The sequence below is a fragment of the Mchenga conophoros genome, linkage group LG19, assembly GCF_057382185.1.
Source record: "Mchenga conophoros isolate Kocher_MC1m ecotype Shallow Benthic linkage group LG19, M_conophoros_male_GT1.1, whole genome shotgun sequence".
Taxonomy (NCBI): domain Eukaryota; kingdom Metazoa; phylum Chordata; class Actinopteri; order Cichliformes; family Cichlidae; genus Mchenga; species Mchenga conophoros.
In genome coordinates, this window is record NC_140544.1 from 26,862,457 (window position 1) to 26,888,160 (window position 25,704).

The 25,704-nt window shown below is 39.9% G+C and overlaps 2 protein-coding genes across 2 annotated transcripts; one reads left to right on the plus strand and one right to left on the minus strand.

The window, feature by feature from the left end:
* Positions 1–17,092: 17,092 nt before the first annotated feature.
* Positions 17,093–20,354, minus strand: LOC146552444 (uncharacterized). The gene is made up of 4 exons (XM_085257170.1): positions 20,271–20,354; positions 19,421–19,577; positions 19,183–19,259; positions 17,093–18,705 (listed from the first exon to the last, which is right to left on the minus strand). The coding sequence occupies exons 2-4, from the start codon at positions 19,554–19,556 to the stop codon at positions 18,409–18,411; spliced, it is 510 nt and encodes a 169-aa protein (XP_085113296.1). The 5' UTR covers positions 19,557–19,577; positions 20,271–20,354; the 3' UTR covers positions 17,093–18,408.
* A 1,589-nt stretch (positions 20,355–21,943) lies between these two features.
* LOC146552445 (cannabinoid receptor type 1B-like) lies at positions 21,944–25,149 on the plus strand. Its single transcript, XM_085256938.1, has 2 exons — positions 21,944–22,210; positions 22,739–25,149. Exon 2 carries the CDS (start codon positions 22,807–22,809, stop codon positions 24,235–24,237), a length of 1,431 nt encoding a protein of 476 aa, XP_085113064.1. The 5' UTR covers positions 21,944–22,210; positions 22,739–22,806; the 3' UTR covers positions 24,238–25,149.
* Positions 25,150–25,704: the final 555 nt, after the last annotated feature.

Below are 25,704 nucleotides of genomic sequence, written 5' to 3' on the forward strand. Positions count from 1 at the left end.
CTACAGCTACAATTGAATGGATGTGCTCCTGATGACAGCATGCCTCTGAAACGAGACATGAAATAAACAATACTTGGGTGGGTCTTTGTTTTTACAGTCCACTGCATGAGTGCGGCACACATTAATATGGCAGTGCCTTCATTAGAAAACTCATATCTGCCAGTATAAAAAGTCATAATAAAGGAAAAATGTTTCACTTGATAGCACCTTCTTAGATTATTTCAGGTTCATGAAGTTCCTACAGTGAAGGTGCTTCATATTTTAATGGGATCCTACTGATGAGCAATAAACTTGCGACTAAAAAGGTCAGAAATTCTGTTGCTTCCTGTGTTTGCCCGTCATTTTAAATCCATGGTCTCTTCAGACTGGAATAAATGTGCACTCTCCCCAGATTGATCTGAACATTGATAAACACAAATCAATATCCGAGTGAGCTCTGGCCTGGCTCTGTTTGATACAAAGTAGCATTTTCTTCAAAATGTCTCATTTTTAGATGCTAGTATTTTAACTAATGAACTAACAGCAGACCAAAATATGTAAAGTTAATCAATAGATCATTATTTACATTACATATTAACAAAAAAAAGATACCCGGTTTTGCCAACAGTAAATCAGTACCATGTCTAAAACAAAACCTCAGCAGCTTGTCTTCTTTGTGCTTTTAGCAGACATCATTACCTCACCCATGTGCAAGTTTCTTTCCACTGGCGTCCTGAACTTTTTAGAATTGAAGATTTTAATCTCTTTTAAAGCTCGCCTGGGTCTGGCCCTAAGCTACATAACAGAACTATTGTCCCCATGTGAGTCTGCTCGCAGCCTTTAAAGTGGGGCCCTTTTGGCTGTTTCAAAGTTGAGATTTAAATAGAAAGGTGACCGTGCTTTTGCCACCAGGGCCCCTCAGCTTTGAAATGACCCGCCTGAGTAGTTCGGGCTTGCAGAGTCAGTGACATCCTCTAAATCACTTTTAAAAAGCTAACTCCTGTAGACTTGCTTTTGAATGTATTATGAGGCTTTTACCTTCTGGTTACCATCCCTTTGTTGCCCTGCTAGCTGCCCGCCCCAATCTTTGACTGATTTTATTTGTATTCCTTTTGCTTTTTATGTATCTGCATATTTGTGTCACTTTAATGTCTTTAACGTTTTTTTAGTTTTAAAATGACTTTTCTGTTTCAAAACCTATTTACTGTGGCATTTTGAATATTTTTAAAACTGACGTTATTTTCTCTCTTTTTTAAAATTGACATATAAACCCATTAACTTCATTTTGTCTCTCCAGTTTTCCAAGCACAAATCCTCACAAGCTGTTGATGCGTCTGATTATAAACATGAGGTTCCATCTGACTGAAGGAAACTGACAATATGTCAGTCGTGCTCGCTCTGCCCTGTCAGCATCACTTTCTAAACAAAATGAGCCCTTTGAGGGGTCCCTTGGAAATCCAGCCTGCAGCACTTTACTCACCACAGCAAGACACTCGGTAGTTACAAAATATCCCAGAGGGCCTCAGAAATGCGTGTGTGGGTGCAACTCGACAGTTCTGTTTCCGTCATTAATGTCACATCAGCGCACACAATGTGCCTGTGCGTGCTTCAAACTGGAATACATTAGCACCTCGGCTTGTCGAGTCGTCCTGGATCTTCAGAAGGTGGAGTGGGGGTGGGATTACACTGTGCGAACATTTGTTCGTGTTTTTGTTATGATGCTTGATAGTTTACGACTGAGCGACAACTTCATCCTGGTCTCCAAGGCATGCAAAGCAACAAAAACAATTAACTATGACTATTTTTCACTCCGTTTTGGATCCATGCGTGTAAATTCTATTAAACAGCGACTTCTTCAAAGGCGTAATCCACATTTTCATATAAATGAATGTTTGCTCTGTTATTCTGGATCACTGATTGAAATTACACAGTTATTTACCGTCTCAGCTCATTTCTAGTCGATAAACGCTTTAACATATAACGCGCTGGGAAAACTAATCAGTAGAGTTCCACATTTCTGACATCTCAAATTTCAGCAGACAAATAATTTGTTTGTAGGCAACAGACTAATTATTATAAGCAGTTTTTGATGTGCAAATCTTCAGAAAGACTGGAAAATTTATCTACCTGGAGCAGTGTATATATATTGCAAACAACTGCAAGCAAAGGAAAGCTACACTGCTATGTGAGCAAGTCTTTTATCTGTTGCTTGTCTTTGTCTTGGGGTGCAGTTTTATTTTGTAGTCTGCTTTTCCCCAGAAGTCCACGCAGCTGCCCTCGCTGCTTCAGAGGCAACCCCACAGTAGCGGTGCCCTTTCTTTGTTTGACAGCGCTGAAAAGGCTGCTGTCTGCTCCAATAACGTCACCCATTGTGAGCAGAGTGTTGAACAGTGGGAGTACAAGTAGTCCCTCAAACCACTGAGGAGCCACAATCACCAAGGTGAGCGACAAGTGGAGCTCAAGTGCAAAATCTTACTCAGTTGTTGTGCTGGGGGATCTTTTCTAGCAACAGCAAATAATCTTGTGTGTGATCGTAGAAATGCTTTGGAACAGTAATGAACCAGTTCTTTAATTCTCATATTTAATCTGATTGTTTAATAAACAGGGTTTCTTCAGTGAATAAAAAAAGCTGTATAAAATAGACCACGTCGCAGAGTTTCATGCAGCCCATGTCTATTACATTTGAAAGACTGATACTCTCCTCGGTACACAGCAAGCTTAATTTGCAGTCCTCCTAATTCAGTAAGTAAGCTCCTGAGGGGCAGGATTAATTTCAGTTTTCTGCTCCAAGGAGGGAACAAACACCTCTTCCCCTTTAGAGGAGCCTTCGCTGCTTAAATAAAATATAGACCATAGACATGCTAAGGAAGTCTAAATGTCTGCGGGGACAACAGAGAGATCAAGCTGGGATCAGTTTTCCTCTGTTATAATAAAAGGAGAAAAAACCTCGCCTGAGATAACACAAAAGAAATGCCAGCCTCCTGAACATTTCAAGGAGGCTGGAGGGAAACTGCTGCATCAGACTGGATCTGCCTATAGTTAGGTTTGACAGTCTTTGTGAAGCAAAACAGAAGCAGAGCTGCTGTTGACGAGATACAGGCAAATGAAGAAAAGACAATGGGCTGCTTTTCACTAGACAAACAAGACTAAACACTTTGATCAGCCCCTCTTTTTTCCTTATCAAACACATCAGTCGATGTTGCATACCAAATAATCAGCATTACTAGTAAAATAAAGATTTTTAGCTTTTGAATAGACTTGAATAGAATACTCTAATCTAAAATAATGTTGCAGTAATTGCGTGCATTTGCAGTTGTGACAGAGTAACAGATAGTGATGTATCACCTCCTCCACTTCTGGCTCGTTGCTTTAACACTCACAAGCTACAACTAATTAGATTTACTCATGTTCAGTATGAAAAACCTGCTTCTGGATGTCTTCAGCATACATTAGCCACACTATAACAAACCCGCATGTAGGTCCAGCATTGCTACAATGTTGATATTTGATTGGTAGGTACAACTATTGCGTTTAGCATTCTAGTTATGCTGACACTCACTGAGTTGTTGATGAGAGATTTCACTGGTGGCACAAAAGAGATGATCGCTGAGTCATCTGGGGACCGTGCATGTCTTCATCGATACCTGGATAGAAAATTGCACAGTGGACAGACCTCCACATTACTGAAGCAGCATGTGAACATCTTAAAAGGGAACAAAAGAAAAAGCAGCAAAAATCCAAAGTAGAGCTTCAAATGTCCTTCAAGAAGCCTGGAGAACTATTCCTGAAGACTATAAGAAATCCCAACAAAGCTTGCCTAAGAGAGTTCAGACTGTATTGAAGAATAAAGATGGTCATATGAAATACTGGCTTTCAAACTCTTTAGAATTGTATAAACTTTGTGCCTTATATACTGTATTTCAATTTATACACAGCACATACATTAGTGAAAAAGCAGCCAATGTCCCAAGAAAAAGTTTGCTCATGACTATTTTTTTTAAATAATTACTTAATTAAGCCTGGCTCCTTAGAAGTAAAATATTAAAATGGAAGCTGACTGAAGACTTTTGCAGTACTGTTACAGTCTATGGTGCCCAACAAAGTTATTGTTATTCTAAAGAAAAGCCTCCATTCAGTGTCCTTGCTGCATTAATTTCCCTATTAGAAAATAATGCACATCCTTCTTGGATACATTTGAGTACACTCTCTCTCTCTTTCCCCGTCTTTCCATCGCTTCACATACTTGAACCAGCCGACACGTCGGGGAGAAAGCTCGCGTGTTAATTGGGAGCTCTCCCACGGGAACTTGTAGGCGTCTTTCTTGTCTTCAGTGTTTATGAACTAATGTGATTGCCACGGTTCTCCCAGATTCATAGCTACTCGCGATTAATGAAGATGCTTAATATTCCTTTCAGAGGCGTGTGATCTGTTGTGCATAAATAACACTTAAGACTTCAAAAAAGAAACCCCAGCTGACACAGCTGGATTTATTGTACTATAAAAGATACGGTGGTATGTTTTTTTGTAATTGTTGCTGTGTTGCGGGACATGAAACCGCCTTTGTAATAAATTCCTCTGACACTTGCAGAGTGTTAATGATGTCAGGAAATCCTCAGGGATAATTTATGAGGCTAGCTAGCCTAGCCTAACACTTTGAGACATGCTGGCTAGCTGATAGCCCTCTTTGTCTCTCTAAGTCTGGTAAATTAAGCAGAGAGGCAGTCTCTTCATGTAGCTCTTGACAAGAAAGCCAATCTGGGTATTTCCCAAAATGTCAAACTACAGCTCCAAATTAGCTCATCACGGTGATCGTCTTAATAATGACAATGTAAAGGTCGGGATTGATGAGAATGAACCCATTGTAGCAGCAGACTTTCATCTAATGCTAATAAAGGCTGAAAAATTTGGCACATTTCACCCAGCAAAGGTTTTAGCTGAACTCATAACACAGTGTAACCTTCCCTGCTTCTACAGTGTTGCCTACAGGCTTCTTATTTTGAAAGTGAAATATGAAATCTCTGCATGCATAAATAACATAGCTGAAGTGAGTTAATGAGAGATATTATCATGTTTGGGGGAGATTATACACACCCTAGTGTGTCATGATTTTTCAGCTGAGAAATTAATTGAATAATTATTTCTGGGAGCTTGTTATTCAGACTATTTAGATGATATGAGTCAAACATGTTTATTAGACTGATGGATGTCAGCTTAAATGCCTGCCGGAAGAATACAAAAGGTTAACAAAATATAATGATTTAAAATCCTGTAGCTACTGGGACAGCATGATTGTGTAAGTATAGGTTGTTAGATATGTTTAATTCAGTCAATTAATAAGAGATAAATAATAAAGAGGAATCAAATAACTAAATAACTACAAGTTTACAGTTTCCCAGAGGCTCACTCAATCATTTGAGTCTAAAGAGCCAGACAATCATCCTACAGGATGTGAAGAGATGATTATACACCACAAGATGTTGTTTACAGCCTTATTCAAATGGGAAGCAGCAGTTGTGGAGCCAATTGTAAAACATGTTTCCTGCCTTTTGGGTAATCATTGATTAGCCCTCTGGAAAAAAAAAAAGCTAAATAATAGCTCGGTGCAAAGAGAAGAAGTGGAAGAAACGCCAGTATACAAAATGGGCCAAAATGTTTCTGCTTTGTTTCTGTTTTTCACCAACAGATGTGTGGCCATCTCTTTTTCACAAAACAGTATTTAAATTTTACCTCCTTTCCATCTGCATTTATAGCTACTTTGTTGTTATTACAGTGAGTATTTTTACTCTGGTAAGGATGAAAGTGTGTAACATTGGCAATAAATAAATATACACCTTTTTATATGATGCATGTGTTTGCGTGTGTGTGTGTGTAAAAAATTGGTATATAAACCATCATCATTTTTTGTTTAAAAATAATCGTTTTCTATTTGCAATCGAAGTGCATTTCATTCTATGTATTGCAAAGATGCACTGTTACATTTGGTAGTGTTTTCAACAGCTCATGTTCACATGAATCATGTTTGAGTCATGTGAATTAGACAACATGATTCATGTGAATTTGACATCATGTGAACATGATGTGTAGCGTTCAAAGAAAATCAAACAAGATATTTGACTAATTTCTCAAACTTACATGTCAGATTTCTCCTTAAACAAAGGTGGTTTGCTGTTGCTTGCATCTCTAAACATTTTTGGTTAGGCTTACATTTCCCACAAGAATTGTATGCACATTGTCAAATCCATTATGTTATCAACAACATTAAAATGTAATCTAGACAGTATTGAGTTTCCTTCCAAATGGTTGTCTAATGCAGACAGGTTGCATACAGATCAACAGGCCACTTGCTGAAAAAATGTACTGAATTTATTCAGTGGTTATCCAAGGCTGGCTTCAAAATAAAACCAGTCACTATAGGCCAGCGGCCCCCAGCCCCCGGGCCACGGACTGTGAGTCGTTTGAGTTGAGACTTGGGTGTGAAATTTGTGGTTTTCAGGTTTTTTATTGGGGTTTTTTTAATCGTTTTTATCATTAACTCAGTTTCTCCTTGTCTTTTCCCGTTTGTTATGAATACATCTTCTTTTTTTTTGTGCCAGTACTGTTTTCCTTTTGTTGTAATTATCAAAGGTAGGTCTGTGAAAATATTGTCGGACATAAAGCGGTCCATGTTGCAAAAAAGGTTGGGGACCGCTGCTATAGGAGCTCATGTTAAAAAGCCTCAGCTTTAAATCAGAGATAAACCTTATACTCATCCTGTATCTGCATCCACAACCTAGTAATCTCCCCCTAAGCAGTTGGGTCTTAAATTTTCTAGTACATGTTGTTGTAGGTTTGGGTTTTTGCTAGTGAATGTTAAAATATAGATGTGCATTGCTAAATGAGCTAGCTCGCTAGGACTAGCATTAGCTGACTACTCCCCCAGGTCCTCGGCAAATATAGTTGAGGCTTCAAAATGTAACTTTGAGTCATAATTTTGGTTATAAAACTTCTATTCTAGTGCAGTCATCAGGGAAAATGTTTCCATTTTTACCACAAAGGACATACCACATACACACTTTATTTGGTATATCCTTTCCAGCTGCTTGTTAATGCAAAAAAAAAAAATCTAATCAGCCAGGTACATGGCAGAAACTCAATCAGAATGAGGAAGAAAGCTGATTTAAATGGTATGGGTCTGAGTATTTCAGAAGCTGTTGATCGCGACCAAGATATGCAGAAGAGCATCTCTGAATGCCTAGTACTAAGAACCTTGAAAACAGATTGGCCACAGCAGCAGAAGACCACACAGAGTGCCACTCATCCTAAAAACAGGAACATGAGCACGTTGATGAATCTGTGAAGAATTCAGGCATTCTTAACAAAGTGAATGGTAAGTGTAGAATAAGAAGATTCCCATTTATCAAACACCTTCCACTGAATCAACATTTCTTTTTTAATTATTACATGTGCTATTTGCTTTACATTAACCTCAACCTCACAAAGGAGGAGAGTAATTCTTTTGATCTTAATGATGCAGTGATAAGCACCGTTGCCTCACATCTTCTCCCTCGCCCTGCATGTGTTTCCTGTGGTGTAGTTTCCTCCCACAGTGCAAAGACATGCTTGTTAGGTTAATTGGTGATTCAAAATAGGCTGTAGGTGTCACTGTGAGAGTGTGTGACTGTCTGTCTCTCTGTGTTAGCCCTGTGATGGACATGCAACCTGTCCAGAGTGCACCCTGTATTTATGTCAGCTGCCAAGTTAGATAAGCAGTTAAAAAAATGAATGGCTAGATGATACAACAGTCTAGCCTCATTTGTTACAGCCTGCAGTCCTCCTTTATTTCTTCAACCTCAAGGTAAAATAATTAAAAAAAAGAAAAGAGACAAGAAAAAGAAAAATGTGAAGCTTTCAAATTCTGCCTTTCATCCAGCCCATACTCCCGCATATTTATCTTTTTTCAACACTGTGCCTGATTGGGTTGTATCTGTGTGCGTGCGTGTGTGGTTTCAGCACATACACATTTATTTATTACAAAGAAATATATCATTCTTGTTTGATCACGGCTGTGATCGTGTGGCTGACTGCACAGTCCTATCTCAGTCCAACCCCACGCACCAGAAAGCAGATGTATACCTCAGTGGCAGTATCCTTAAAAAAACAATAAAAAATTATTTCCATTGGCTCCAGCTGAAAATGAAGCCTATTTTACAGATTAAAGGATCATGCCTTTGATATTTTACGCAAATAAAAGAAGCAGATGGCTCAGAAGATGAAATGGAAAACAAATCGTTGCTAATATGTTTAAAGCACACGTACGATTTCACATAAATTCCATTTTCTAATGGCTGTGGTCAAGAACTGGCTTTGATAATGTAATATCAGGCTGTCTGCCTCAAGCTCCCAGAGCTCATACATCAAAGAAATAATTTCGACACCTTCTCTGATGCCAGAGACCTTCACACGCTGACTCTCTTACGCATTAACACATTAACAAACACTCTCACTCTTGGCAAAGCAAACTGAGATTTTCGTGGTGTAGTCAGGGGTAATGGTGACACCTCGTACTCAGCGTATCTGAAATGAAAATGATCAGGGAACGGAGCAGATAATATGTTGATTTCATTGTGGAAACAGGTGCCGCTGCGTGACACATCATCAATCAATCAGAACTTAACAATGATCTCCCAGCACTGCTGGTCATGACCTTTGACCTCAGCCACGAACCTGTATTTTTAGAATGATTTATGAGGGTCGAACCTGTGTTTAGCCAAAAATGGGTTAAACCAATGAGCCAAAACTGATATGATGTTTCTCCAATGAGACACATTGCTCAAATGACGAAAGGGCAAGCAAATGGGCGACGCTTTACATGTTTTTTATTATATTTATGCGACAAATTCAGTTAAAACCAGCATGAAAACAATAAATCCAACTAACTAGTGTCTGTTCATCCACAGTCTGATCCATATTCTGCTCCCTCATTGATTTATTCCTTTGTCATAATGAACATGGCTCTGTTATTTCATATTCAGTCCCAGATACACCAGTCAGCTTCCTTAAATCTCCAGCCCGGCTAATTGGACTGTTTACTCCAGCATCTGTCACCAGAAGCTACAGGGCTTATTTTTAGAAAATTATTTATCCTTCTTCAAACCTACATTGACAGATTTATCGGCGTGCTGAGTCCAAAGAAATAAGATACAAATAAAAAACACTGGCATATCATCGTTATATGTGTGCAAGCTTTACATGGTGAACGTGTGGTGTAAGCAGTGCGTATTTATGTCTAATATTAAGATTATTGGCAAAAATAAAAGCTTGGGGATGAGTTTGCACATCCAAGCCAATAAATGCAATAATCACAGCATGTGGGCAATTAATTTGCTTTTTTTTCCAGCTCTCAGTGCATAACACTCACAGAAACAAAGAATTTGCAGTATTTGAACATTTTTTTGTGAATTATTAAAGCAACGAGTCGCTGTGACCTTGGGTAAAGACCTTTTGAAGAACCCATAGTGTCTCATGAAATGACAAGCATGAATATGCCACTTTTATGTATCTTTCAGAATCTCCTGGAGATGGTTTAAAGCCACACGAGCTCCAAAGATGAGCCGCTGACTGAAATACTACAACATATTACACACGAGTGATACAATGAAAAGTGTGAGCTTGTCAAAATTCACAGAAAAATGTAAAGCCAGGCATGTAAGGTAATTTCATTAGTAATGCTGCAAATCAGTGTTGGGTGGAGATATGAACATTACTTTATATAGCACAAACTGTGTCCAGGACAGGACAGGAATTATTGCACTACACTGCTAACATCTCCTCTTTGCAAGCATCTGCACAGACCTTGTGCTAATACACACAGCTTTAACAATAGCGATGCTAAAGCTGTGTGTATCCCAACCCCTGCACAGCAGCCACAGCCTGACCTTCAGCATGTAACAAAGGCAGCGATGGGCAGCCAGGCTTGCAGCACTGCGGCTTGCATTTCTACCTGTACATGTGACTTCTTTGAATTCTCCTTTGGTTGAGTTTTCATACTTAAATACCAAAAGAAAGATGTATTTGTGTCTTCATCAGGTTAGGGACATGTTTCAGTGTGTGAGAGTGTATCCTAAGGTTTACGTAGCTAACTGGTAAGCATGTGACAGTGCATTACAAAAGGAATACAACAAATCACTTGAAAACAAATCCCAAAATCTGGATCTGATTAAAGTCCCCAAGTAATAATGGAGCAAAACTTGGTTATCTGCAGTTTTTTTTTTTTAAATGAATCGCTCTGGTTGCATCACTGCAGAGATACAAACGTTCATACCAAAGAATCGCCCTTGCACAGACAGCACAAAAACACACACACACACAATACAACATTGCTGCAGGCCAGGTGACCTTGAGCGGTTGTGGTGAAGCAGAGTCTCCATGGTGATGCACCTGAAAATCTCACAAAGGTACAGTGCAGCTTTTAAAATCTTTTCTGTCAGATAATTGTCTTTGACTAAACACAAAACAAATTTCCTGTGGTCCTCGGCTGGTATTACTCCTGAATTTAATAAGAAATGAATAGCTGCGGCAATGAATGAGGAAAAACAGGTATAAACGGAGAGCAAACCGAGCTGAATATTCATTATCAGAACTATAAACATGAAAAAGCCAAAAGGTGCTAAAATAGGAAAACTCATCAGTGATCATTTCCTTTCCTTCATGTACTGCTACTGACTCTATAATACACTGCTGTCGCAGTGTGATAACTCACAGATGATTCAAAGTTTGGTCCACATACGTGTAAGCCTGAAGTCAATTAGGCCACAAGCTGTGAAGTGTTATAAAAGTAGTCGGGGGTGGATGGGTGGGGGGGCTCGGGTGATGTGAAGGAATCATCTGTGTTTGGCTGGTGGCTGTCTGCCAGCACGGTTGTTTATTCTCTGTAGCGGTCGATCTATTTTACAGCCCAGATGGCTGTGATTGCTTTAGGAGAGAGAGATATGAGCTACCTGACAAGGATTACAATGAAATCTGTCTTTATGCGCCATCGTTTTTCATAACGTGCTCCTCCACTTACATTTTGCTCATGCATTATTTGGTCAATATAATCTGTCAGATTTAATACATTTCCTTTTAGTGTTATAATAAATAAAACAGTTATAATAAACAGCAACCCAGCCGGGGATGACTGCATTTTCAAGTCCACACAGTCATCATTTATAAAGTGCTTAACAAACCTGAACATCACAGCTAACAGGTGGGTTTTCTCATTTCAGTGCAGCTAGCCAAACAATGAAGAACCACTTACTGCTTAAGAGACACAGAGTGGAAGTGGACAGCATATCCTTGGTTTCTCATTATTGCAGGCAGGGGCTGTACAAAAGTGACCCCCTTAGACTTGTGTATAGTTTTAGTCCCCCTGTTTTCCAGTGAGTTATCAGTGTTGCTAGTCTGTTAGCCTTATCAGCCAACCAACCAACCTGGTGACATCACATTCTGTACTGGCACAAGATGGCGCTGAACATGTTCTAACTTTAGCTTTAAGAGCTTATTTCTTATATTTAGCGTCACAGAGAGTGTTAAATCTATGTCTGTTTCTAAGAGCAGGGTAGTGAGGTAGTGTTTCATGTCCACTTTAAGTCTGGTATCAGCGGATCAGCAGCCGCAGACATACGTTTTCATGACATTGAGGCTACAGCTGTTGCGTTCTTACTATCAAGCCCTCCTGAACCTGAGAAATCATCAGGAGCATCTTACCTAGGATAAGGAGAAGAAGTAGTGGTCCAACGTAGTCTTTTTAAATGAAAGTAAGTTTTGCATTTTATTTGAAAATCAGGGTCCTGGACTCTGGAGGAAGGGCGGAGAGGCAGTAAATCCAAGGTGTTTGAAATCCAGTCTGAATTTTCCTCAGTCTGTGATGATTTGGGGTGCCATGTCATCTGCGGGTGTTGGTGGCAGTTGAGCCACTGTGTTTTTATCAAGTCCAAAGTCAACACAGTCGTCTAGAGGAGATTTTAGAGCACTTCATTCTTCCATCTGCTGACAAGCTCATATTGCCAGAATTGCTATCAAATGGTTTGCTGACCATGTTATTATTGTGCTTGACTGGTCAGCCCACTCTCCTGGTCTAATCTATGGAGTAAGAAACACTCCACTGAAGAATACAGACAAACTGTGACTAAGGTCACAATAAAAAAAACTCTGAGCTTCAATAACATCACAGCAGTGCCACAAACTCTCCTGTGGCTTGCTATACTGCCTATAGGACTGTGCTCGAGTGAAATATATTTATTGTCTCACAAATGATTGTACGTAAGAATCTCAAATTGCTTTCCAGACTCAGGTTCAAGGATACAAATGGAAACAAAGTAATAGAAAGTCAGTGTGAAGCTGAGGCTTGAATTCTCCTTTCGTTGAACATTTTGTTTTGATTTCACATGAAAATTACTTTTCACCAACTGTCAGTACTAATGCTTCATGTACAACTGATGTCACATGACTTTTTACTGCTTACTGCAAATGCATTTGTATTGATGGTGTGGTTTAGACTTGAAGGTTTCCATTTTTCCATACATATTCAAGCAGATGCACGAGCATGTTTTAATCCACATTTTAACCCTTTGTGCTGTAAACCAGCCTTGATGTCAAGACTGCAGTGTGGAATTTCAAAAAAGTTAAATAATCTCTTATATGGACTTGTTCCAGAAGTCCTGCCTCTCCCACAGCGCTGTCCAGGAACCAAATAAAAACAGATCCTGAACCAAATTTAAACTGCTTGTTCTTTAATGTCAGCTTATTCACTTGTGCTGTTGTCTTGTCTTTTGTGATGACGCTAAAAGCCATTACACAAAGTCTGTGTGTGATGAAAGAGCTCTTCCGGGATGTGAGAGCACTCTGAAATTGCTCGCTGGATGCGTTTGCCAGTAATGGGTGAATAAACAAGATGGAGTGAGCAGAATGAGAATAGATAAGTAGTGCGGTGGGTTAGAAATGTTTTCATGGAACAGCTGGAATCGAGCTCGCAGTGCGATTCCTTTAAGGACAACATATATTCCCTGAAGTGCTGCACTTAGTGCTAATTTATTGTTTATGTCTATACGCCTTATCATAATATTGCATTTTTCCAGCATTGGCAATACACGAAGTGCTTAAATCAGCTATACAGAATTCAGGTAGTTAACGTGGTATAAATTTAAAATAACATAAACATGTTATTTTATTTAGCAGCTTAAGGAACCATAAATTAGATCTAAAAATAAAGTGAAAATTGGACTCCATCCCACAAGCATGATGATTTCTAAAGCTGCTCTTTATCTGCTCAGTGACAAAAACGCAACTGCTTCCTAAACTTAACTTGTATTTGTGACTTGTGTTCGAAGCCCCCACACATCCACAAAATGAGCTTTAAATATCTTTTTTTTTCTCCCTGCACAAAATGACTCAAAAATCTGGATCAGAAATGGGGACTGGTGACGAGTTAAAAATAAAAATCCAATTTCACAACTCCTCTTCTTCTTGACAGAAAAGGGTCGTGTGATTGTAGGTAAACTGACTGCTGGTGTCATGGCAGTCAGGCCCATTTGTGTGGGGGTGTTTTTCGTCTTTGGGTGAAGCTCTGCAGCTGGGCCCATGGAAAATAAATGATTATCTGGCTGCGAATCACCCAGTTGCACTATGAGGATGCTCCAGATTAGGTTCTGTTATAGAGTTCAAAAGATTGTTGGGTGAGCGAGTCTCGCTCCAAAAACCTCTTTTGTTGCAGAAGAAGGACAATCTTGTATCGCTGTTGTTTTTCAAATCCATGAAGGATAACACCAAGAGCTTGACTGGGCTGTGAGTTGGAGCTTCGCACTGCTGACTGTGTAATTCATCTGTGCCTGTAGCATTCATTTGCATAGTGTTTGCGCAAGTGAGCATTCACTGAACCACCTGCTAAGTCTTCTGATTACCACTCTGCTCTGCAGAGATTAGAAAAAAAAGGTCTTTACATGACTAAATGGTGCATGAAGGAGATTCTACCCACTGACCATACGCTGCTTGCCTCTCCACTGCACCAAAAAAACCCTCCCATCTCTGCAGTGGTATGTGATGCAGTGTTAACAGTGACTGACTTAAACTTCTTCAGATAAATGAAAGAAAATAATATCTCTAATTTTATGTATTTATTCTTTATTAAACACATGCATCACACGTCCTCTTATTTTTGTGTCCTGGTCTCTATCCAAGAAGAGGAAACTGACTCACAGAAGGCATAAACTCACAACTTTTGGAGACTTTCTGTTGTGCTGTGTTGTTCCCTGCGAGAGTGAGCTCGCAGACTTTGATCCTGCCTGTTTATTTCTCTGATATTACTTTCAGAGTGTGGAGCTGGCTGTTCAATCACAAGTCTTTGGGAAACTGATCAACAAGCACCTTTGATTTGCCTAATGAAGTCAGGTTGCTACGTGTAATTGCTTGATGAAGTGAATAATGAGGATGCGCCTGACGCTGAGCTGGAAAAACAAGTAAAGAACTCCTCGAGTCGATTTAGTAAACATTAAATTTGGGATTTTTTTTTTTACTTCTTCTGCCAGTTGAACTAATTTGATGTAAATTCAATTTATTTTGCAGCGCTGCGTCGACTATGGCATGAAGTGTCTCCAGCTGGGGAGGAACAGAGTATAGAAGTGGCAGATTAGGAAACAGTTAAGAACCGTTAGTGCTGAGCGGGTCTCTATTTATGCATCTTTTCCTGCTCCCCCGCCCTTCCTCCCTGCTTTCTCGTGCCTCCTCGCACGCTCCCATCGAAACAAACACATCAGAGACAGACAGCCTGCTTTGGAGACTCGTCTGCTAACATGCTGTGTGTGTAATCACTATATTTTCAGTCTCCAAATCCGTCTTGCTCTCTCTGATTTCACAAAAATGGGAACGAGTCTCTTGATGTGCAATAAATGAAACAAATCTTACTTCGCATGTTATTCTGCGTCTGTTTTGAGAGACTTTTGCTCGGCGTGGACTGAAAACAATGACTCCAAAATGTAGGCAACTGCTCAGATGACAATTGGCTGTAACTGGAGAAGGATCAATATTGGCTGAGGGGGGGGTGCATTATGATGCTTTAACGCGGACTCCTTATAAAATCAATCGCTCTAAATCACTTTGCAATGTTCATCCACGAAGCCAGATGGATGTGACAATGGCAGCAGCCTTCCAGTGCAGAGGATTTAGAAAAAAATGAGCTTCTACAAGTTGATGATAGAGTCATAAAGAGGCCTTTTGTCTTCACAGACAAGTCTGTCTTTAAAATCCCGCCCTCGGTGACTGAAATAACCATGATAATTATTATGATTGATGTGTGTCGCAAGTGTCTGCCCACTGCTTTGGGAGTGGATTGACGCCACGTTAAAACTTTGTTCCAAACATGAACGAACAAGCAGTCTGAATGGAAGTCACAACTACAGATGAATTCCACAAACGCCATTTATTACTCGTTGATGTTTCGCTTACACTGTCTGTCTTGGATATACTGTCCCGCCGCGAGTGATCAGCGGCTGCTAGAATCTGAATCAATCTCAGCTTAGCAAGCGTTGAGCAATTACTTGGATGACTCCTCAGCCTCTTTTGTTCTGCCAAATCTGGAGGCACTGGCATCGCGCGCAGTGTCTTTTATTGTTCTCCCATAATGTTGAATCGCCAAATGTCATGTATTTTCCACAACAAGATACATGTAATTTGGGAGATGGCTCTACTGGGAGTGCATAGTGGAAATAATTGCGCAGCTGTGCAGGACAGGAAAAGGACTCCTAATGGTGTGAATGTGACTCCTGTCTACAGTAAATAAATAGATGAATAGTGTTCAGAATAGATTTAGTAGCTTGAACACTGCACTAAAAATACACATCATGGTCCATTTTTTAAAATTAGCTTGAGATGATTGTAATCACAAGCCACCACAAAGAAAAAAATGTTCACATGAAAGTGAACGTCAGCATAAAAACTTCAGCTAAAACACAACGAGAGGGTCGTGAAACTACATTTCACACATATCAGCAACAAGTACATAAAGAAAAGCATTAAAGTTTAAAAAGAACCACAAATACTTCTACTGCAGGCCATAAATCCCATAAATGCCCTCACTTACACACCATTAAAATCACATGCAACACTGTAATTGATTTCCAATTGTAAGATGAGAAGAAGTGTTGTCTTCACAGCTTTCCTTTTCATAAGAAAAGGAGAGGGGAAATGCTCATGCTCATGGAGAAGAGAACTTCCTAGAATGTCCTCCGGACTTCTCTCTTGATGTATTTGACACATTTGCTTGGCTAAGAGACGTCAGAAAGCAACATATTGCGTCATGATCTAAAGAAACAGCCGAGAGATCCTCTGAAAAGGGTTGCAAAAAATGTATTTTATGAGCTTTTGGGACACATACTGGGAAAGCAGCGGTGAACCTTCCCAGGAGCAGTCTATCAAAAATACTCCAAAAACGCATGAATGGCTCATCCAGGGGGTCACAAAAGAACCCAGAACAACATCTAAAGAACTGCAGTCCTCACTTGTCTCATGATTAAAGAGGCATCCATGAGGAAAAATCACTGCTGACCTAAAAGAACACAGAGGCCCATCTCACATTTTAGATTCTGGTTCAGGTTACTTTATTAATCCCCCAAAATGGCAAACTGTTTGCTGCTTAACCACACATGCTACTCACAAACTGACACAACCTACAGCTTTTAAACAAGAATCACAATCAGTGTTGCATGTCAAGGCACAGAATAACAAGAAATAAGTTCAAGGAAGAAAACAAAGTGAATACAGCCAAAGTAATGATGGTATGAAGTATCTGTTTGTTCTACACTGCACTCTCAGAAATAGGGGTACCAAAGTGTACCAAAAAGGGTACAAATGCTTGTCGCTGGGGGTGTTCCTTTTTGAAGGACATTTCTGTACCCTTTAGGCTTGGTACATTTTTGTACCTTATGAAGTTGTACCATCTGAAGTACAATCATGTACTTTCCTAAGACATAAATGTACCTTGAAACTATAGTACAGAAATGTTCCCTTGAAAAGGGTACAATAGGGTACCTATGAGGGTACCCCCCCAGCGACAACCTATTTCGTACCTAAAGAGACAAAAATGTACCCCCAATAGTCCAAAATATTTGGTTATTTAACCATTTATTTTCGATAATAGAATCACATCAAAGCACTTAAACAACCACAGGAATACATCCTTGATTACATTCGTATATTGCCATAGGACATAGGTGTCAAACTCTGGCCCGTGGGCCAAATTTGGCCCGCAGCCTAATTACATTTGGCCCGCGAAGCCATACCAGATTACTATTAGAGCTGGCCTACTGGTATTATACAGCTAATATATACATTGTTTAGTATTAAGCTTTGCTTGTTCCACATTCAGTTTTTCACCAAAACTTGTTTGAGTCCATAAGAAGAGATTCATTCTTATATCTGGAGGAAGATATTTTTCAATAAATATTAATGTTAGCCCGCGACCTTGTTCTAGATTTGAATTTTGGCCCACTGTGTATTTGAGTTTGACACCCCTGCCATAGGACATGTCAAGAAAAATACATTCATTTAAAAAAAAAAAAAAAAAAAAGAAGAAAAAAAGTAAACAATCACATAAAGACATTAAACACCTGAACACAATGTTTTGACGGATCACAGAGATGGCATGTATTTAAAAAACTGTCCACACAAATGTTTTGCTCTACTTCAACAAGCACGCACATACATACGCACGCACGCACGCACACGCACACATACATACATACATAAAAATGTTCTTGCAATCACGTCACACAGAATACCTCAAGGACACAAACCGCCTATCATCAACTTAATAGGTGGCTAGAGCTTGAAAGTCTAATTCATTTCCTGGATTGAACAGGATCCAGTCATTGTCAACTGCCACTTGGTAAGCATGGAAATGACATTCACAAGTGCAAGGAAGTAACAGTTTCCCACACAATACCCAACAAGTATCAACATTCAAAATATACTTGATTTTAAAGAATTGAGGTATGGCTTCAGTGTGTACATGGCCAACTACAAAAACATCCTCAAGTTCATATTTGACACTGCTGACAGATATAGCAGACACACGCTGAAGCACTTTATCCTGAAAATGCACATCTGTAAAACTTTTGTTCATTTCCAGAGCATTCTGTAAGTCACCTGGCAGAGATGAAAATGGCACACTGACACTTGTGCTGAGTGAATGTTCAAAGTCAACAAGCAACTTATCTGAAGAAAACTCCCAGCACTGTTTCATTTGATGACGATTGCTAAGAGTTGCAGTGATGTTTACAAAGTTTTTGCATTTACTCGCTAGATTTTTGAAATATTGATGCTTGCTTTCATATCTCATACACCACAAAGGGCGAAGAGGACCATACATCAAAATCAGCATTGGGTAGTCAATAAGGTAGTGACACTTGGGTGGGGGCATATTTAATAGAGTTGGTTAAGTACCCTGGCGACACTTACTGGCAGGGGTTTGTCTCCCTGGTCTCCTATGTTGACAATGCAGTTCTGAAGAAAGACAAGTGTTTTCTTGAAGTATGCAGGGTAGGTCATGTTGAACACGAAGAAGGTGGAGAATGCTGAGATGTAGGCCTCATCCAGCGAGCGGCACGAGCAAACATCCACTCCTTCAACTGTCACAACACGGCGACACTGTCTTAAGAGGGCAGTTGTCCAACTCTTATCCTTCATTCGAATGGTTGGGTATGGACTCGTGGGAGTATTCTGCAGAAGAGGAAGAAAAACATTAGTATACAGTATGTTTAAGCAATATGTGCCAAGTGGATTTTCAACAGATTCCTCAAATTACCTTCTTTATTTGCTAGAAAACAAAACTGTCTATTCTGATAACCTGTAAACATGGCCCATACTCCAAACAAAAAGCTTCTTGACCAATGACTGTTGTGGTAGTGTTTGATAAGCTGCTAAAGTTTGACATAATATTCAAGGGCAAAAGCAATCACCCCTGACAGTGACAGTACCTGTGAAGAAGAATTTCCCTAAGGGGACAATAAAGGTCTATCTATCTATATAAACACCAGACAAAACCCAAGAGCACAGCAGCACTGTGGATTAACAGCAGTGTTTCCCCTACATTAGCTTAGCTGTGATGCTGAACCGCAGCTGAATTCAGCTCCATGCCAACAAAACACCAAGAATGAAACTTGTGGCCAAAGGCTATGCATTGCATCATGCATTTACCTCTCCAAGGATGATGAAATCTTCTATCTTCTCCTTGAAGATGGATGGCAAGAGAAGTGCCCCCTTGAAGTCAATTCCTAGGTCATACAGATGCAAATGCACTTCATTAGATTTTGATAGCATGCAAATTCCCATTAACATGCTCTTCACATGACACTATGGTACATCAATTATCTTTGGAAGAGAGAGCAAATGAATTGTCACAAAATTTACTATTTGTATGAGGTCAAATTAGCACCTGTAATGTCTTCAGCCAGTGCATTCTCTCTTGCCTCCATGTAGACCTTCTTCAGTGGCAAATCCTTGGTCATTTGAAGAACAGCAGTGAAGTTTTTGCTAAAGCGGCGACAGATGTTGTCTTGGCAGGGATGCATTAAATCAACCTCATCACACAACTGGAAATGAAAAGAGCAGAATAGACAAAAGAATGACATTTTACATTGAGGATTTAAACTTTTGACATGTTTAAAGACACAGACTGGAGATAAATGTAAAGTGCTTTAACCCTTGAACAAAAATTCTAAAGCTAATAAACAGATTGATTAATCAGTTAGTACAGAAAATAATAATAATCAGATTTAGAGACAAAAAAAATCATTAGCTGTTTCCCCAATCATCTTAACAATTCTTGGGTTGCAGACAGTGTCCCTGCGCAGAGCTTACAGTTCTCATATTCGAAAATCCCAAATCCCACTAAGTAGGTGGAATGGTACAAATGTGTACCTTCCATTGTTTAAAATCCCTTTGAGCGGGAAACACGTTAGATGGGATGAATTTTGCTTAGAGAACGATTTTGTTAATACCTATATTTACATACTAGCATGTTTTGAGAAATTATTGATTTTTTTACATTGTTGTACACGGTTAGTGACTATTTATTGATAAAACACTGGAATACGGCGGGCAGACAGACGTTGAACATTCCACCAACAGTCTAAATAGTCCACATTTGTACCTTTCTTTGTTTAAAACTTAGCTAACTGCTAGCATTCACCCATGTTAAAGCTAGCTCTTCGGACTTTTGCTAACTCTACTGTAAAATTACACGTTGTAATTTTTATAAAAACACAAAATCACACCCGACTTACCTCTAAACCTTTGCGCCTCGTCGTCTGACATCAATGCCTTCTTCCATCAACTTTTTAAGGAGCTCCTCCGTGTCGATAACCCCCGAGAGTCATTTTCTGCGTCAAAGCTAGTCAGCGCGGAGGCGGAGCACTCATCGCTGCTGGCTTTTCAGCCTTTGGGATTAATGCGCGTTGCGAACTTGATACATGGACATTGTGGTATTAATGCGTTTGGAAACCGTTATGCTGTCTTGGCGAACTATATTTGTAACTTACAAAATGTAGTCACCGTAACATAAAAATCTGCTTGACATTTTAACTTCCAAAGAACCTCGGTTTAACTTGATGTTGCAAATTCCATAAAAACCTCCCAATTAATGAACAATTCTAGGATGTAGTAAAAGCGAAAAAGTAAATGGCCAAACATAACAGTAATATGATTTCACGTTTTTGAAGGCTACAACCAAGATTTAAAACATTAAAAATTATAACTGAAACTTAATAAAATGGAAATGGACCAGTTTTTTTTAACATCATTTGGTTGTGCCTGCATGTCATTGTGTGTGTTTTTAAAATATAATTTAACATAACTTACACAAAGGTAGGTTACAGATATTCTTTGCATCATAGGATAATTTATGTACAGAGGAGAGGACCAACAGATTTGATTATAACATGTAGCTTTTATGAGCACACTCACATCTCATATGAATTTTACAATTAACCAGGCCCATCCAGATTTTCCCATGCTGACCCATTACCACATTCTGCCACTGTCACTGCAGTACAGGTCAAAATGGTACAGATTTGTACTTTATTTCAAATTGTACCTTTAAAGGGGCATTTCTGGACTTTTAAAGACCAGTATTGTACTTTTAAGGGAACATTTTTTTTAAATGTACCTATAGGTACAAAATGTTCTTCTCTCGTACCTCTATTTCTGAGAGTGTGGGGTACAAGGTAACAGCTTGTGATGGCTTCGGGCTGCTTTGCTGCGTCGGGACCTGGACGACTTGCTGTATCGACTGAGCAATGAATTCTGCTCTCTACCAGAAAATCCTGAAGGAGAATATCCACCCATCATGTCCTGCCCCGAAACTCAAGAACACTTGGGGTTATGCAGCAGGACAATGATCCAAAACAAACCAACAAGTCTATCAATGAATGGAAAAGAAAAAGAGTGTGCCCTCCTCAAGTCTGGACTTTGATTTTGCCATTCATGCTCAAAATCCCTCCAATGTGACTGATTTAAAACAATCCTTAAAAGAACAGTGGGCAAAAATTTCTCCAGAGATGAGAAAAAGTTTTTTAGGTTCGGCGAACCCTTTTCTCTTAATAAATGACATCATCATTTAAGAACTGCGTCTTTTTGTTTGTAATATTTTATCTAATACTAAAATTTGATCTGAAACATGAAAAAGTGACAATAAAAGAGCTAAAACTGCGCATTTTTTTTTAGTTGTTTTTGGTGTGTAGTTGAAATTCCTTGCTATGTGATGAAATAACTCAACAGTAGCACAGCTGGGTTCCATCGCTGTGTAAATAACCAAGGTATTGGATGATGCTGGTCGTGGATGATGCGCTTCCCACTGCGCTCCAACACCTCAGATCACGTGACTAGCAGGCGCACAAAGCGCAGCCTTTATAACCGCCTGCTCCGGCAAACCCACACACCCCACCGGCTGCCTGCTTGGCTTTACTGTATGTTTGACACTAGCAGTATCCGAGGAGTCAGCTCGTGATTATTAAACCACCAAAGCAAGAACAACAACCAACAGATTTTTATTCTCGCTTCCAGTTTTTGGGTTTTCAGTTACTTTAAATGTTGGTCAGGAGTGAAGGCAGAAACAGCAGACCGGTTTACTCCCAGTGTAACTGAATTGTTTTTATTTCTATTTTTTATTTATTTATTTTTTTCGCGTAATGGATCCGTGCTGGGTATTTGTAGCGAGAAAATCAAGGTAAGCGTTTTTCGCAGTTTTGTTTTTCTTTATTTGTTCTTGTGAGTGCTGCTGGTAGCTTCCATACTACTATCGCGCTCTCGCCTTTTGAAAAACTGTTAATAATTAATACCATCATTACCGACATTACAATGTAAATGATCCATCGGACAGATACAGTCGCTCTTCATCGTGTCCCTCCCTTGATGTCTAATTAGTCCAGTGATTGCTGCAAAATATCGTAATGCTTAATGACCTTCTTTAATTAATAAGAAATCCCTCTATGTCCTACATTCTTAATGCAGTGATTTCCCCCGAGGCTGCACAGGTTTGTCATCAACTGTTCAGTTTCCCACTATTGTCTGGGATGCATCTGTTGTGGAGTCAGCTGGTCGATACACAGAATAACTCCTAGTAACAAATTCATCTTCCACTATATTAATCTTTAAATAAGAGCTGGCACTATCTCCTGTATTGAATATGTTTTAATGTGATGTAACAAGAGGTACTTTCTTGTGTTCTAATAAATAATTGCATTTTTCTTCATAGATGTACTCTTCTACACTCCTAATACCTCACATACCTCTCCACTGAGCATCTCTACAGCCTCAAAAACCATGAAGCTGGCTTTGCACAGGATAGCAGGCACCACGGTGAGCACCTTAACAACAGGTGTCCAGTATTTCGGCTCCAATGATGCCATCTACGACGACCCCTCAGCAGACTCGAGGCTGATCAAGAATGGATTCCACTATGAGAAAACTCACTCTGCTCCCATCAGCAGCTCCTTTCCCGGGATTGTCTCTGGAAGCAAGGAGGTCATTTTCAGCGCCCTCTCTCCCATTTTTCCCACCAATGTCTCAGACTTGCTGCTGGGTAATGCTACCGCTGTGGAGAGTGGAGGAGCGCCACAGTGCGCTGAGAACTTAGCAGACAATATGGAGTGTTTTATGATCCTCACTCCCGGCCAGCAGCTCGCGGTTGCCATCTTGGCACTCACTCTGGGTACATTTACTGTGCTGGAGAACCTCGTGGTGCTGTGCGTGATCCTGCACTCCCAGACCCTTCGATCCCGCCCTTCATACCACTTCATTGGCAGCTTGGCTGTGGCTGATCTAATAGGAAGCATCATCTTTGTTTACAGCTTCTTGGACTTCCATGTCCTCCACCGAAAGGACAGCCCTAATATTTTCCTCTTCAAGCTGGCTGGGGTTATTGCCTCCTTCACTGCCTCTGTGGGCAGCTTGTTTCTCACTGCAATAGACCGCTACGTCTCCATCCACAGGCCTATGGCGTACAAGCGAATCATCACAAAGACTAAAGCTGTCATTGCATTCAGCATGATGTGGACCATCTCCATCATCATCTCACTGCTGCCGCTGCTGGGCTGGAACTGCAAGCGTCTCGGGTCAGTCTGCTCTGACATTTTCCCTCTAATTGACCAAAAGTACCTGATGTTTTGGATTGGGATGACGAGCATTTTGCTCTTATTCATCATCTACGCCTATATGTTCATCCTCTGGAAGTCTCATCACCACGCAGTCCGCATGCTAAGCCGCACCTCTCAGAGAAGCGTGATTGTCTACACCGCAGAGGGGGCTAAAGTGCAGACGGTAAGGCCTGACCAAGCCCGTATGGACCTCCGTCTGGCTAAAACCCTGGTCTTGATCCTGGTGGCCCTCATCATCTGCTGGGGTCCACTCCTAGCCATCATGGTTTACGACCTCTTTGGGAAGGTGAACGACTTCATCAAGACCATTTTTGCCTTTTGCAGCATGCTCTGCCTGCTCAACTCCACCGTGAACCCTGTGATCTACGCCATGAGGAGCAAGGACCTGCGCAGGGCCTTCCTCAACATTTGCCATATGTGCCGGGGAGCAACGCAGACTCTGGACAGCAGCGCTGAGAGTGACTGGAACATCAAGAGCGTGAGAGCCACAGCAGGCAGGGCGGGGATAGATGGAGGAAACTGTGCAAAGACTCGAATTAAAGTAGCCCAGGTTACAGTTTCTGGAGGGACTGACACTTCTGCTGCAGAGCCGGTCTAATAAAAGACGGTCCAATCTGCTCAAGACAACTGTGAAGTCAGGATAGTGTAGAATAGCCCCCATCCTCCTAGTGCACTCTTCTGTGACTGTGAAATGTGCCAAAATGACTGACAAACAGAACTGAAAGCAAGTTTTTGTTGTTGTTTTTTAATCTGTAATGTTATAAAACTGGATCCCTGTAGAGTGGAGTGTGATTAGTCTAATGAGGGCTGTACTTATTTCATTATGTTCTCATTTTTGCGAAAAATGAGTTGTCTGACTGACAATGGCAATTTTATGAAGAATAATTCAATAAATATTATAGGTGTAAGAAAAAAGGGCATTTCTCTCCATTGTTACAAAGCAAATGCTATGCTTTGTTATCTTTGCTGTTGTCTGATTTTTTTTTTACAGATTTAGCAGTAAAGACAAACTGCATTTGAAGATTTTCACATTACATTATACGGCAACATTGTGGCAGTCATGCAAGGTGAAAATGTGTCCATCCTCATACAAAATAGCAGTTTGGAATAACAGAACATTGCTGTAAGTAAAAGCATTTCATTAATAATTTTCAAGTGACTATTGATGATTTTGTAAGTCCATGATATTGTGAAGTTTGTCAGTACCTTATTTATTTATTTTGAAAAGCAAAGTGTTGAACTATGAATGGCCTTTTGATCAGATCAAAACTATAGCCTGTGGTGTTTTGGGAGTGTTGCTTAGCTGCTTTTTTTCACACCGGCTTACAAAAAAAAGAGCATCTTTTGTACAAATCTACACTGTCATATTCCTGTGAAGCATACTTTGTGCCACTGTGTCTCATTCCTGTGTGTAAATGGAAGAATGTGCTCGAAAATGTGAAATTTGTCTATTTTTATCATAACTTTGTCAACATGCCTGGTATCTTTTTCAATAAAATGGTGAAAATCAGCTTATCGGTACCTAAACTTACTGCGCACACACGCACAATACGGTTTTTTTTCTTTTCTTTTCAAAGTCAAAAATGTATGTCACTATCTGGGGTATTGGAGTGTCACATGTTCTACAAGTAAAGGTGAGTTTTGAGTGTGATTGGCCTTAAAGTAAGATATTTTACTTTTTCAGAAACAAGACAAAAGCTATTAATGTAAATATTTCAGAGTCATGAAAGTGTCATCTTTCCTTTCTTTAACCTTTCGCCTTGTGACCCCTTGGTACTTTTTAGGAGTTAGTAGAAGAATAAACTCCTATGTGTCTTTTTGTGTAACACTGCCCTCATGTGGTGATAATTATCTTCACATTTGAACTATATTTGATGCTTTTTGACTGTTCTTCCTTTTAACATTCGTATTTATTTATCACTAGTTGAAATGTCCATTGATGTCAGTAACTTAAATTACTACTTTTTCAACTTTTGCTGTTTGACACCTAGTCAAACAAAAAATACTGATAGAAAAATGTCAGTTCAACTTAGACTTTTTCTAATTCCAAGTCGCCACATTCGTG